The 15,645-nt window shown below is 38.1% G+C and overlaps 1 protein-coding gene across 1 annotated transcript; it reads right to left on the minus strand.

Moving 5' to 3' along the window:
* Positions 1-844: 844 nt before the first annotated feature.
* Positions 845-13,343, minus strand: LOC148046848 (vomeronasal type-2 receptor 26-like). Its single transcript, XM_087715006.1, has 7 exons — positions 13,144-13,343; positions 11,559-12,262; positions 6,140-6,299; positions 4,789-5,080; positions 3,372-3,452; positions 1,876-2,002; positions 845-1,743 (listed from the first exon to the last, which is right to left on the minus strand). Exons 1-7 carry the CDS (start codon positions 13,341-13,343, stop codon positions 845-847), a joined length of 2,463 nt encoding a protein of 820 aa, XP_087571132.1.
* Between the last annotated feature and the right edge of the window lie 2,302 nt (positions 13,344-15,645).

Raw genomic sequence — 15,645 nt, forward strand, 5'->3', positions numbered from 1 at the left:
ACAGCATTCTGTGTGCCTTCGGCATTTAGTCATGCCGGCCACATGACCACGGAGATGTCTTCAGACAGTGCTGGCTATTTGGCTTTGAAACAGAGATGAACACCACCCCCTGGAGTTGGGAACAACTATTACATATTGTATATGTGAGTGGAACCTTTAGCTTTACCTATTAATGCAGCCTAGGATTGTATTGTGGGTATTTTTTTGCCTGATAAAATTTCATTTCAATAACTTTCCCATATTATCAATATGTGATATTAATTTACAATGGAAATAGATTCATACGTAGAGATTTAATTGTTATTACCCAGTATGAAAGCCATTATCTTTCAATATAGTTAAATATTCAGTATTCACAAACTCAATGTATTTTACATTTAGAAGGAACCCGCAGAAATCGTATGCAATATACTATAACACTGTGTTAAATATTTATTCATGAAATGGCGGTCAGCATTTTACTATATTGGTATAAGGCTTTACGAATTGAAAGTGTAAAACCCAGGAAAATGTCACTTCAAATGTTGGACATCATTAGAGTCAATATCTGAAATACCCTAATAGCAACTAAGAAAACTAGATCAAAGTCAACTTCAAAAGGAGTGTTGAAAAGGAGAATGGATTAGGCTAAAGAATCTTGGACAATGATGGAATTGCAGAAACATGAGTACTTACTTTGGAATGGTCTTAAATATAAATAAATCTTAAATAGCTTACATAAATCCTTCCTTGACAGAAAAACAAAATAAAACAATATTTATATAAGTTTTATATATACCTGTAGATAGCAAACAATTTTTCTGTTTTCAGCAATTTTACCTAGAAAGAAAGATCACATGATGTGCTAATTCCTCTTTATGAGCTGCCCCTTGTGGTTGAGGTCAGGACGGAAAACAATGATGTAGCATTTTGGGAGGAATATGCATCCCAGTAATGCAGCACTGGAGGCCAAGATGGAGAAAACCTCCACAGCTACCATGGCTTTTCCTTTTGTGCTCAGATAGGCTGGAAAGAAGGAGATCCACACACTGCAGAAGGCCAACATGCTGAAGGTGATGAACTTGGCTTCGTTAAAGCTGTCGGGTAATTTACGGGCAAGGAAAGCCACAATAAAGCTGGCAATGGCTAAGATGCCCATGTAGCCCAAGACACAGTAGAAGAAGAAAGCTGACCCCTCATTGCATTGTAAAATCATTTTTTGGAACTCTGAATGCATGTCCAACTCAGGGAATGGGGGAGATGTCGACAACCAAACAAAACAAAGGCATACTTGTAAGAGAGAGCATGAGAGGACAATAGAAAAGGCCAATCTTTTCCCCACCCATTTCCTCATGTGAGATCCTGGTTTAGTGGCTATGAAAGCCACAACCACAGTGATGGTTTTGGCCAGTACACTAGAAATGGCCACTGAGAATGTGATGCCAAACATTGATTGTCGGAGAAGGCAGATCACTTTGCCCGGTTGGCTGAGGAAGAGCAAAGAGGAGAGAAAACAGAGCAGAAGAGAGACAAGGAGGGTATAAGTGAGGGACCGGTTATTGGCTTTGACAATGGGAGTATCCCTGTACTTAATGAATGTTGCAAGTACCCATGAGGTCAAGAAGAAGCAACCAAGATCTGCTGAGGCTAAACCAATTCCTAACTTTTCTTCAAAAGTTAGAAAGACCAGCAGTTTCAGGATACATCCATTCTTTTCTTTATTTGGGTAATGGTCTTTTGAACATTCCAAACAGTCATCCATATCTGGAAGGAAAATCAAGGAATTTGTCATCTAGACTTTCCAAATTATTGAAAAATCACATTGTTTTTGTGCCTCCAATTAGTTTATTAAAATGTTATTAAGTCAAATGAAATGTCACAGAATTCCTACCTTACCATTTTCATTTGAAATCTTCCCTTCAGGGCATGGAACACAGTCATAGCAACAAAACTGATTTCCCTCAATCCCTTTCTTCCAGGATCCAGGGATACAAGGGTCATTGCATCGAGAAAATGGAAGAACCTGATGATAAACCAGAAAATGTTTTGAAAAGGAGAGTTTTTAAAACAGTCTCTGAATTTTCTTCTTAATGGAGTAACATGATTATTGACTTCCAAAAAGGATACAGAATTTAAGAACTTCATCAACAACTTGAAAGGATATAGAAATTATAATGAGGTACAAAACCTGCTGTCTGAAGAGCAGGGAAAACAAATAATTATACATGGTAATGATGTCATGCAAACATGGCCACTCTTGTGATTTCAAGTGGAAATGCCCACTAAATATGAAATCCTGGCTTTTACATTGTAATATCATATTTGTCAATTGGAGGAATCTTTCATCATGCACAACATTTGAAAGAATATACCATTGTTTATTTTTAAAAAAAATAGGAATTAGATTTCTAAAGATATTTCAATATGGGATCATAGTGGGTTAAGGCACGGATCATAATGATTAAGGTGGAATCACTAATTCAATACCTGGTTAAAAGTTGGGTGCCAGACAATTAAATCTTCATCAATGAATAATTCCTTTCCTTTTGGAGCCTGTAGATCCATCTCTCCAACTCTAACTCTCTGGAAGGATTTGTTTGGGAAAGTGATCAAGTTGATGATGTCGAATCCACCCGTTGCTTCCCCTTTCTCATTCAGGAACACTCTCTCCCCAGCTGAATTGTTAAAAGAAATGCCTTGAAGATGTGAATGGAGCTACTTGAAAGGGAATAAAAGATAGAGGGAATGAAAAGCAATATAATAGAGAAAATGATATCTAACTTTCATTCACTCTTTCTTCTCATTCCTATAATCTTATTAAGCTTAGAAATTTATTAATCAATATTATATGATAATGTACATTTAGATACTATGTGTTTAACTTGATATCAATATATGGGAAAGTCAGAATTAACTGAAGCAGAATGAAAAAAGCATTTTGGAACTTTGGAATTCTTTAAATTATGATTTACATTCACCACTTAAACAACTACTTCCACATAGATCATATATAATCTTTCATCATTGATAGAAAGAAACCCCTTTTCTGTCTCTATTTAAAACAGAACAGAATCAGAGTCAGAATGGACTTGGAAGTGTTCTAATCCAACACAGTGCTCAAGGATGAGACCTTTCACTATTTCAGGTAAATGGCTATCCTTCTCCTTTGTAAAAAGTTCCAATGTTGGAGCATCCACAACTTCTGAAGGCAAGCTGTTCCACTAATTAATTGATAATTGTTCTCACCAACAGGAAATTGCTCCTTATTTCTAGTTTGACTTCTCATGCTTGATTCCACATGCAGAAAATATTAAGACTTTCCACAATGGGGTCAAAACATAATTCTATGTCAAACTGCTTATTGATATAAGTGTCCAAAGCAAAAGGAATACCTGCCAAGCCTGGAGACGTGGACGTTTAGGATTTTTATCCATCATAGGTTTTTTTCTATTGAAATGCAATGTGTACAGAACCTGCAAAGCATGAGCCACAGAATAAACAGCATTGTAGATGCTGTAGCTTTGGCCAGTCATCTCCATTTCAAAGACAGGTCCAGGAAGGTCTTCCAGCTTCATCTCTCCAGTGCATTTCCTACTTGGCATTTCTTGTAACTCTGGTTTTGGAAATGAACAATCAAATGCTTGTTCCCAAACTTCCTGCAGAAACCCATCTCTGGGGACTGAAAGAGGATTAATGGTCTGAAGAAATTCCCTGAAACCTGCAACTGCTCTTGAATGAATGTTCAAGGAAATAGCCCCATGGAACATCTGGAGACCCCATGGGATTTGAAATCCTGATAATACAAAATCAATCTGTGCAGTCGTGATCCACACCCTTTTATATAACACAGTTTCCTTGTTTTCAGGATCCATCATAAATGTGACATATCTGAGCCACAAAATTGACATCGATACTCCATAGACAAGAAATGCATTGGCTTTGCTATTTACCCAAGTTATGATAATACTAGAGATTGTTTGGTATACTTCTGGAAAGTCTTCCAAGTGGATTAGCTGTTGAAGTCTTTCTATGAATGATATACAGATTCTGTTCTCTGAAAGCAAGGGCAGCATTTTCTGTAAGAAATGTTCTCCATTGTTGTTATCAACAGTAAATATCCCAATCCACGTCCACCTGAAATGGTGAAGCAGTTGGATGATCCCAATGTACTGATGGTCCTCTTTGGGGACCATGAAATAAACTGAAGATAGCTTACTGGTCTCAAATTCCTTTTGGGGCAATGAGCCATATGTAAACTGCAAGGAAGTAGAGTAATGTTTTCTTGAGTTGTAAGATCAAATTGTCCAGATCTAGTTTCCATACAAAATATATTCAGGTAATGAATTGTTTTCCTGAAATTCTTATAGGTATTAATATGGAAATGAACTTATTGGAATTGTTTCAAACAAATACAATTGATCGATTCTTTTGCTGGAAACAAAGAACTTTATGTTCCATTACGGATGGAGTCTCTTTGGATACTCACTTCTTGTATTTGGCATTGTAGGTTCAAAACTATGCTAACCCATAGACCTTAACTCAGGGAGAACATCTTAATATACATCTAAGCATAATCTTTGTTGTTGTTTGTTACTTGCGAAGTTGTGTCCGACCCATTGTGACCCCACATTAAAATTTTTCATCCAGGCCTTTCTGTCGTCTACCATCCTCTGGAGTCTATTTAAGTTCATGCTTCGGTGACTCCATCCAGCCACCTCCTTCTCTGTTGTCCCCTTTAATCTTTAACAATCCTTAATTAATAAAAGAGAATAGTATATACTTTCTCCCTTTAGCCCTTTCACATCTTACTTGTGGAATTTTGAAGAATTCTGCAATTTCAGCAATACAAGAGGATGTGACAAAATCCAGTCCCCCAATGATAGCCATGAGATTTTTCTGACTGTCACACTTGTAGTTAGGGACAAATTCCTGGGATTTGAAAAGTAGGTCTAGAGTGGTGCGATAGGTCATCCTTGAATTGTAGTAACTGTCATAGATGTGGAATCCAAGAGTTACATTAGATAAGATCTGGGAGTCCTTGTTGATCTCCTTCACAGCAAAAGCCAAGGCGAGGACATGTTGATGGAATTTGGGGAATATACTGCAAAAATTTAAATACCCAGTTGAAGGAGAAAATTGACAATTCTCATAAAGTGGCATCATTTTCTGTATGAATGATAAACAATTCTTTCTCTGATAGTAGTAAAAAGATAATCGCGTTTTCTAATGTTCTTAATAATTTCTACAGAGGATCCTTGGTGCTCTCTGAGCGTGGTGTCTTTGTTGAAGACATTTCATTACCCAAAATAGGTAACATCATCAGAGAACTGAGGATGTTATCTAGTTTGAATAATGTCTACAAGGAAAGAACACATCTCAGAGATCACCAAGGACCCCTCATTTCCATCTGGAACTAAAATATTCTCCTTTATGGAGAATAAATGGTAATCTTTACAGAGTTCAGATTTAATTTACACAGCCTTTCCTTGACCTCCAACAAATATGTACTACAACAAATGTAAGTAGTGACTTTTTGCCAGTACTATATTTATATTCTATGATATTTTTCTGAAAATAAATACAAAATTATGTATATATCCATGTATATTATATGACCTAGAGAAACAACATAGTCTAGTTTGGACATATACATGTACATGGTGAAGAAAACAGTTGAGCACTATGCACATAGATTTTATAAACAGTATCCTGAACAACAGGAAATGAAATTGTTATAAACATCTCGGCTGTCCTTAGCACTCTCTCTGTATGGACTTTCTATCTGAGGCACTGCTGCCACTAATCCAAACAGTGATGCACTTTGTGAAAAGGCTCTCAATCATGCCTCTGTAAAAAATAACATCTCTCTATGTGTATGTTTTGTGATGAGAGATAATACCAAATCTTTCTAAAAATTATCTTTCCCTCAGTAAATGTTCAAATAGAGACTTCTTGATCTGAAGTGTTCACTTCATGTGAAAGACTCTAAAATGATGTAAAGAAGGTTATTTCTTCTGTCATAACTTGATACATTAGAAAGAAGGAAAGGAAGGAAGGAAGGCCTGGAAGAAAAAGAAAGTTGGAAAGAAAATTATATTAAAAACTTTTTAGCCATATAAAGTATTTTTGAAAATCTAGATAAGAGGGGGGGAAAACTTACTTTGGTATGTCATAAGGTTTTTTAGAAGGATTTTCACTAAATTTAAATTCATAAAAGTTGTAACCCATGTGAGATGTAATCCCACCAACGATGAAGTCACCAGGCTGATACCACTCATGTGGGACAAGGAAAGCATCAGTTGCAGGGCAGCTCAGAGTAACTATTTTGGGTACCAAAAACATCACAAGAAACATCTTCATGCTTTTGTTTTTGTGACAGTGGTTTGCGTTCTATCCTACCAATCAGGAAGCACATGTAATTCAATCCTTCATCTAAAGATTAATCCAAGGTTTATATCTGAGAATGCACTTAATGAGAAGATGTATTGTTTTCAATTTGAAGATCGATGTGAGTGCAAAGTTGTATCTTGAATAGCACTAGGATTTGAACTGATCTTCTGGAAGAAGAGAACAGTGGTTAGAAACCTGAAGCAATATGGCTGACAGAGCCATTATTACCCTTGTGCCAAACTTTCTGTGGTTCAAGTGTTATGTTTTTATCCAAGCTAATGCCTTGACTATTTCTGAATATCATTCCCTCCTGTGCAGCCTTTCATGTTTTGCCCAGCCAGGAAAACAAGGTGAATCCTGTAGGAGATAATTATTTTGTTTTGATGAGACAATAATTGGCCAATTGCTTCTAGTTGTCAGATGTGATGCTGGGGGTTTCCATTGCTCCTCCATGAACAACTTTGGGAGTGGAGATTAATGTCAGGCAAAAGAAATAACAAGTCCAGTCATGAAGGTTAAAGTAAATTGATTTATTGCTTAAAATTTATGCAGAGAAATCTATTGAACAAATGGCCGTCATCTATCTATCTATCTATCTATCTATCTATCTATCTATCTATCTATCTATCTATCTATCTATCTATCTATCTATAAATTGGTATCTGTGTTTATGTGTGTGTGTTTTCCAGCATAACACAGACACAAACACCTTGAGCAATTTCAACCAAGGTTGGTACACAGATGACTTACTCTCTGGAAACAAATACTATGAGGGTAAGACACCTCTAACACCCCTCGGGATGTGTCCCTGTCAGTGTGTGTTCCAGCATAACTCTGGAATGCCTGGGCTGCTGAAATGAAAAGGACTTAATTATAGCGTCAAGTCACAGTATTTTTGAGAGTGATAGCTTGCATTTTGCGATAGTGTGCATTTTGGATTCAAGTTCTATTAAGATACAGCTTATTGTGCCTTAAAATGGCTTCTACAGTACAGCACAGTGGAGTTGCCATGGGAACAGCTGGGCAGTAGTTTACAAGAGGGCTCCCTCTTGGGAATTGGGATAAATGCACAACCAGGCTATGCTGGGTTATTAGCTAGTATGGTTAGAAATAAACAATGGTTAATAGCATTCAAGGAGGGGTTGCATTTGTGGGTATGAAAGGTCTCTAAACTGATCCCTTTTTTATTCTTCCCCCTGGCTCTACCAGTCTTCTCCTACAGAAATAAATTCGCACTTTATTATAGTTACTGGGCAGTATACACTTTGAAAAAAGAATGAGGCAGAAGCGAGAATATATTTCATTTCATTACATTAGTTTTCTATATTGTTAAAATATGATAATCAGTTACAGTGGAGCTGTATTTAAAGATTAAAAATGAATGGTAATGATCTAAGATAACATTTTTTAAAAACAAGGTGCAATGTACAGCATTCAGAAACCATGATGCTGGGTTAAATTCATGTCTACAGAATGATATTCCGATCTTGACTATATGTTGTGGTTTATAAATAGAAGGCATATATATCATGATAGTAGCAGGTAAAATATTGGACACACTTTGAGTCAATTCCAGAAAAGTCCTAACAGCACATGGCCAATCAATTTTGTCAAAGTCTTTTGAAATAGAATTTTGAAAGGGACACAAGGGAATTTTCAAGAGTCTTTGGAAATGTAGGAAATAAGGCACATCTAGTGTTTTGGGAATAGGCAACTATAATAAAGCTTGCTACACACAATAATCCTACACAAAGCCTCCATTGGCAGAAATGAAACTTCTACATATTTTTTTTATTTTTTGTCAGCAATTTTTCCTAGCAAGAAAGATCATATGGGGTACTAACACCTCTTAATAAGTTGCTCTCTGTGGTTGAGGTCAGGCCGGAGAACAATGATGTAGCACTTTGGGAGGAATATGCATCCCAGTAATGCAGCGCTGGAGGCCAAGATGGAGAAGACCTCCATGGCTACCATGGCTTTAATCTTTGTGCTCAGATAGGCTGGAAAGAAGGAGATCCACACAGTGCAAAAGGCCAACATGCTGAAGGTGATGAACTTGGCTTCGTTAAAGCTGTTGGGTAATTTATGGGCAAGGAAAGCCACAATAAAGCTGGCAATGGCTAAGATACCCATGTAGCCCAAGACACTGTAGAAGAAGAAAGCTTAACCCTCATTGCTCTGTAAAATCATTTTTTGGAACTCTGAATGCATGTCAAAATCAGGGAATGGGGGAGATGTCGACAACCAAAGAATACAAATACATACTTGTAATAAGGAGCAGGAAAGGACAATAAAAAAGGCAAATCTTTTCCCCACCCATCTCCTCATCTGAGATCCTGGTTTAGTGGCTAAGAAAGCCACAACAACAGTGATGGTTTTAGCAAGTACACTAGAAACGTCCACTGAGAAAATGATGCCAAACATTGATTGTCGGAGAAGGCAGATCACTTGGCCCGGTTGGCTGAGGAAGAGCAAAGAGGAGAGAAAACAGAGCAGAAGAGAGACAAGCAGGGTGTACGTGAGGGACCGGTTATTGGCTTTGACAATGGGGATATCCCTGTTCTTAAAAACAGTTCCAAGTACACATGAGGTCAAGAAGAAGAAACCAAGAGCTGCTGAGGTTAAACCAATTTCTAAGGTTTCTTCAAAAGTTAGAAAAACCAGCAGTTTCAGGATACATCCATTCTTTTCTTTATTTGGGTGATGATCTTCTGAACATTGAAAACAGTCGTCCCTATCTGGAAGGAAAATAAAAAAATGTCATCTAGGCCTTACAAATTATTGAAAATAATAATATTATTTTTATGCACCCATGTAGTTTATTAAAGTTCCCTTATTTCTAATGAAAATTGGTACAATTTCTACTCTACCATTTTGATTCGAAATCTTCCCTTCTGGGCATGGAACACAGTCATAGCAGCAGAACTGACTTCCCTCAATTCCTTTCTTCCAGGACCCAGGGAAACAAGGGTCATTGCATTGAGAAAACGGAAGAACCTGATGAAAAGCATGGATATGTTTTGAAAAGGAGAGTTTTAAAGACAGTTTCTGAATTTTCTCCTTAATGTAGTAACATGATTATTGACTTCCTAAAAGAATACAGCATATTAACAGCTTCATCAACAACTGAAATATAATTGAGAAAATATAATGAGGTACAAAAACTCCTGTCTGAAGATTAGGGTAAATACATGGTAACGATGTCATGCAAACATGGCCACTCTTGTGATTTCAAGTGGAAATGCCCACCAAATATGCCATCCTGGCTTTTAGATTGTAAAATCATATTGTGTCAATTTGAGGAATCTTTGATCGTCCACAACATTTGAAAAAATATGCTATTGTTTATTTTAAAAAGACTAGAAATTAGATTTCTAAAGAGATTATGTTCAATATGTGATAATAATGGGTTAAGGCATGGATCACAATAGACTACAGTGGGATCACTAATTTGATACCTGGTTAAAAGCTGGACTCCAAACAATCACATCCTCATTAATCCACAATTCCTTCCCTTTTAGAGCTTGCAGATCCATCTTTCCAACTCTAATTTTCCAAAAGGATCCGTTTGGGAAGGTGATCAAATTGATGATGTCGAATCCACCTGTTGCTTTCCCTTTCTCACTCAGGAACACTCTTTCCCCAGCTGAATTGTTAAAAGAAATGCCTTGAAGATGTGAATGGAGCTACTTGAAAGAGAATAAAAGAAAGAGGGAATTAAAAGCAACATAATAAAGAAGAGAAAATCATATTTAAATTTCATTCCCTCATTCTTCCTATTCCTATAACTATTATTAAGTATGAACACTTAGAAATTTGACAATCAATATTGCCTGATAATGTACATGTCCTATCTATCATCTATCTATCTATCTATCTATCTATCTATCTATCTATCTATCTATCTATCTATCTATCTATCTATCTATCGATCGATCGATCTATCTATCTAACTATCTAACTATCTATATTTCTTATTGATATTAATATAAGGAAGAGTAAAAATGAAAAGAAGAAGAATGAATAAAAAGTTCTGGAATTATGTACCTTCCTTGAATTATGATTTAGATCAGGGAGGTCAAACTCACACCATCATGCCATCATGTGAAATGTCACAACTTTCCCCCCCCCTTAACTAAACCAAGGGAGAGCATGGCCAGCGTGTGATCCATCCGGCCCATGGGCCATGAGTTTGAAACACCTGATTTATTTTGACTATATAAACAATTCATTCAACCTAGATCATATCTAATATTTCCTCATTGTCCGTTACACAAATTTTATATTCTGAGACTAAAATATTCCTCCATAGAGAGATGGAAGATAGAGATTATTGCAAACGTGTTTCATGTTTCATACGATGGATTTCACAACTAAAAGACCCACTTTTATTTCACTCCTCTAAAACTCCAGATAGAGACAGAAAGCTCAGCTTGTTACCCATGACAAGTCCATGAGCCACATCAAAATTCATGGAGAATTGATTATTGTTGGAGGAGGCAATGAAAAGTAATCTAAATTATAATTTTAACTATCTCTTATTATGCAATATATTGTGATTTATTCAATAACCTCTACTGACAACTAAACCATAATTGATGCAGTAGCTCCAGAACAACAATATAAACTATTTTTCTCAATATCTATTTAAGACGGAACAGCATTTCAGAGTCAGAAGACTTGGAGGTCTTCTAATCCAACACCCTACTCAAGTAGGAGACCCTATGCTATTTCATATAAGTGGCTGTCCTTTGCTTCATAAAAATCTCCAGTGTTGGAGCATTCAAAACTTCTGAAGACAAGCTGTTCCACCAATTAATGGTTAATTGTTGTCACCATCACAAAATTCCTCCGTATTTCTAGGTTGTTTCTTGTGCTTGATTTCACATGCAGAAAATATTAAGACTTTCCATAATGGTTTCAAAACATAATTCTACGACAAGCTGCTTATTGAAATAACAGAAGTGGCCAAAGCAAAGGGAATACCTGCCAAGCTCGGAGATGTGGAAGGTCAGGATTTTTACTCATCATTGTTTTTTTTCTATTGTACCATAAAGTGTACAGAGCCTGCAAAGCATGAGCCACAGCATAAACAGCATTGTAGACGCTGTAGCTTTGGCCAGTCATCTCCATTTCAAAGGCAGATCCAGGAAGATCCTCCAGCTTCATCTCCTCAGTGCATATTCTACCTTCCTTCTGGAAAATGTCTTGTATTTCTTTTAACTCTGGTTTTGGAAATGAACAATCAAATGCTTGTTCCCAAACTTCCTGCAGAAACTGATCTCTGTAGTCTGAAAGAGGATTCATGGTCTGAAGAAACTCCTTGAAACCTGCAACTGCTGTTGAATGAATGGCGAAGGAAATAGCCCCATGGAACATCTGGAGACCCCATGGGATTTGAAATCCTGATAATACGAAATCAATCTGGGCAGTCATGATCCACACCCTTCTAAATAATGCAGTTTCCTTGCTTTCAGGATCTATCATAAATGTGACAACTCTCAGCCACATAATTGTCAATGATTCTCCATAGACAAGAAATGCATTGGCTTTGCTAATTATCCAATTCGTGGAAATAATTAAGATTTTTTCAATTACTTCTGGAAAGTCTTCCAAGTGGATTAGCTGTTCAAGCCTTTCAATGAATGATATACAGATTCCGTTCTCTGAAAGCAAGGGCAGCATTTTCTGTAAGAAATTTTCTCCATCTTTGTTGTCAACAGCAAATATCCCAATCCATGTCCACTTGAAATGGTGAAGCAGTTGGACAATCCCAATGTACTGATGGTCTTCTTTGGGGACCATGAAATAAAGTGAAGAGATCTTATTGGTCTGAAATTGCTCTTGGGGTAAGGAGCCATATGTCAGCTGCAGGAAAATGGAGTAGTATTCTCTAGAGTTGTAAGATCAAATGAAATTGTCCTGATTGAGTTTTCATATAAAATATATGCAAGGAAGGAATTGTTTCCCTGAAATTCTTCTAAGTATAAATACGGAAAGGAATTTATTGGAATTATTTCAAACAGAAGAGCAGATTCAGTAGATGTCACTTATTTACCAAATATATGTATTTTGTGAGGAGAGATATTGTCAAATCTTTCTAAAAATTATCTTATCCCAGTAAATCTTCATATAGAGACTTTTTGATTTGAACTTTTATACATTTCATGTGAAATACTTTAAGATAATGTTAAGAAGGTTATTTCTCCTTTCTTTAACAGATACAATTGGAAGAAAGGGAAGGCATAGATAATATTTTAAACATAATGTTTATGCAGAGAGAACTTTTTAGTCATATAAAGGATTTTTGAAAATCTTTGATAAGATAAAGCGGTCTGCAGGAAGGGTCCCTCTGATCTCTTGAAATGCTAATTAACTTCAAAGAATGACTTTGGAGATGTGGATGTGGAGATGATCTTCTTAAGAATCGTGCGTAATGATTAGAAAAATATAAATTGTATTGCTTGAAACCTGTTTTTTGCACTCTTTGCACTCGGGAAGAGTCTGGAAGGCCGCACTTGCAACCTCTATTTCATTTCTTTGCAATAAATCTTTGAATTGTGAACCAGAGTTGTCTTTTGCATTGTGAGTATAAGAATTGATTTTAATATCTCACAAAGGTTATTCCTCCCTTCGTAAACAGATACAATTGGAAGAAAGGGGAGACATAGATTATATTTTACACCTTACAGTTACGCACAAATAACATTTTAGTCATAGAAAGGATTTTTGAAAATCGGAGTAAGATTAGACATAGAGAAAAAAAATTCTTACACTGGTATCTCATAAGGTTTCTGAGAAGGATTTTCACTAAATTTAGCTTCATAAAGGTGGTAAGCGAAGTGAGATGCCATCCCACCAATGATGAGGTCTCCAGGCTGGTACCACTCATGTGGAGCAAGGAAAGCATCACTTGCAGGGCATTTCAGAGTGACTACTTTGTGCACCAAAAACATCACCAGAAACATCTTCATGCTTTTGTTATCATGAAATTGTTTTCCCTTCCATCCTCCTGATCAGAAAACACCGAGAGTCCAATACTTCATCTGAAGACCAATACAAGGTTATATGTGAGAATGCATCTAATGAGAAAATCTATTCTTTTCTACTTGAAGATCCGTGTGAGTGCAAATTTGTATCCTGTACAATATTTGAACAGATACTCTGGTAGAAGAGAAGAAAGGGTAGAAATCTGTAGCAATGAGTCCAACAGAGCATAATGCTTTACACAGGAATGTTCCTTTAAGTTCAATTCATAAAAGACATAGACTCTACCACCAATTATGAGATCAGCAGCTTTATATGGGGCTCTCCATTTATTTATTTATTTAATTTATTTGTTTGTCAACATGTACAAGGCAACAGGTATTAATATAGACATGGACATTTTTGCATGAGATTAGTACAAATAGATTGAGATTTGAGATTGAGATTTATTAGATTTATATGCCGTCTTCTCCCAAGGACTCAGGAGAGCGTACAACAATTAAAAGAAACACATAATATAAAAGTTAAAAAAATTAAATGGAATATCCCAAACCTAATTAAAATCGACAATACATTTTTTTTAAAAAAATCGATCTTAAATTAACAGTGATCAATACTTTACTTTTTTTTGTTCAGGCCAGGCTGGTTTGCTGGAAAAGCCAACTTTTTAGGGCGCGTCGGAAGGACCGGAGGTTGGGGATTATACGAAGCTCTGGGGGCAGCTCATTCCAGAGGGAAGGCACTCTCACAGAGAAGGCTCTCCCCCTGGGGGTCACTAGCTGACACTGTCTGGCCGACGGCACCCTGAGGTGGGATCGCACTCTGTGGGATCGCACTGGACGATGGGAGGCTACCGGTGGCAGTAGGTGGTCTCGCAGGTACCCTGGGCCTAAGCCATGGAGCACTTTAAAGGTCATAATTAGTACCTTGAACCGCACCCAGAAGGCAACCGGCAACCAGTGCAGGCCGCCTATAAGGGGTGTAACATGGGGACACCTAGATAACCCACGCAGCCGCATTCTGGACCAGCTGAAGCTTCCGGGTGCTCTTCAAGGGCAGCCCCATGTAGAGAACATTACAATAGTCCAAGCAAGAAAGGATGAGGGCATGAGTGACTGTGCACAGAGCATCCTGATCCAGGAAGGGGCGCAACTGACGTACAGGCGAACCTGGTAAAAGGCCCCCCTGGTCACGGCCGTGAGGTGTTCTTCTAAACTAAGCTACGTATCCAGGAGGACTCCCAGATTGTGGGCCCTTTCTGAGGGGGCTAAAATTTCTCCCCCTATCATCAAAGATGGAACAAGATGCATAAATCGGGATAACGGAAACCACAGGCACTCCGTCTTGGAGGGATTGAGCTTGAGCCTGTTCCTCCCCATCCAGTTCCGTACAGCCTCCAGGCATTGGAACATCACGTCGAGGGCATCGTTTGGGTGGTCTATGGTAGAGATGAAAAGTTGGGTATCATCAGCATATTGATGATACCATACCCATAAACCACAGATGATCTCACCCAGTGGTTTCATATATATGTTGAACAGGAGGGGTGAGAGAACTGATCCCTGGAGCACCTCACAGTGATGCGCCTCGGAGTCGATCCTTGCTTTCTAGTCAACACAAACTGCGACCGATCAGACAGGTAGGAGGAGAACCACTGTAAAACGGTGCCCCCCACTCCCAACCCCCTGAGTCGTCACAGTAGGATACCATGGTTGATGGTATCGAAAGGCGCTGAGAGGTCTAATAGGACCAGTACAGAGAGTGTAAGCCTGTCCTGATCTGAGTGATTTTATCCTGCAGATACTGAACAAATTCTTCAGCCCTACCCTGCAAGGGGTCTTTCCCAGCTCCTTGGTTAAGTAAGGAGCGGGTCACCCTAAATAGGGCGGCTGGGCAGTTCTCTGCAGATGAGATAAGAGCGGAAAAATGTTGCCGTTTTGCCGCTTTTATCGCCACGAAGTAGGATTTAATATGAATTCTTACTAGTGTTCGATCAGATTCAGACCGGCTGGCCCTCCAACCACTCTCTAGGTGTCTTTTCGGGCATTTCATCTCCCAGAGCTCCTTGGTAAACCAGGGGGCTACCCGGGATTGACACCAGGTCAGAGGCCGCAAAGGCACAACATGATCCAAAGCCCCAGTGGCCGCCCTATCCCAGGCTTCCACCAGGGCTTCGGTCGAGTTGTGAAAATGGGATTCAGGAAAAGTCCCAAGCTCCATCAGGAACCTTTCAGGGTCCATCAGGTGCCTGAGGCGGAACCATCTAGTCGGTTCCGCCTTCCTGCTGTG

This window comes from Thamnophis sirtalis, unplaced genomic scaffold (assembly GCF_051295495.1).
Source record: "Thamnophis sirtalis isolate CommonGarterSnake01/CBP01778 unplaced genomic scaffold, rThaSir2_p1.2 scaffold_4, whole genome shotgun sequence".
Taxonomy (NCBI): Eukaryota; Metazoa; Chordata; class Lepidosauria; order Squamata; family Natricidae; genus Thamnophis; species Thamnophis sirtalis.

Excerpts from the sequence above, each read along its gene's own strand:
- LOC148046848 (XM_087715006.1), bottom strand. The coding sequence starts at position 13,343 with ATGAAGATGTTTCTGGTGATGTTTTTGGTGCACAAAGTAGTCACTCTG. Across the intron at positions 12,263-13,143 it reads AAACCTTATGAGATACCAGT|AGAATACTACTCCATTTTCC; the intron begins GTAAGAATTTTT and ends TTACAACTCTAG. Across the intron at positions 1,744-1,875 it reads GAAGATTTCAAATGAAAATG|ATATGGATGACTGTTTGGAA; the intron begins GTAAGGTAGGAA and ends TTTTCCTTCCAG.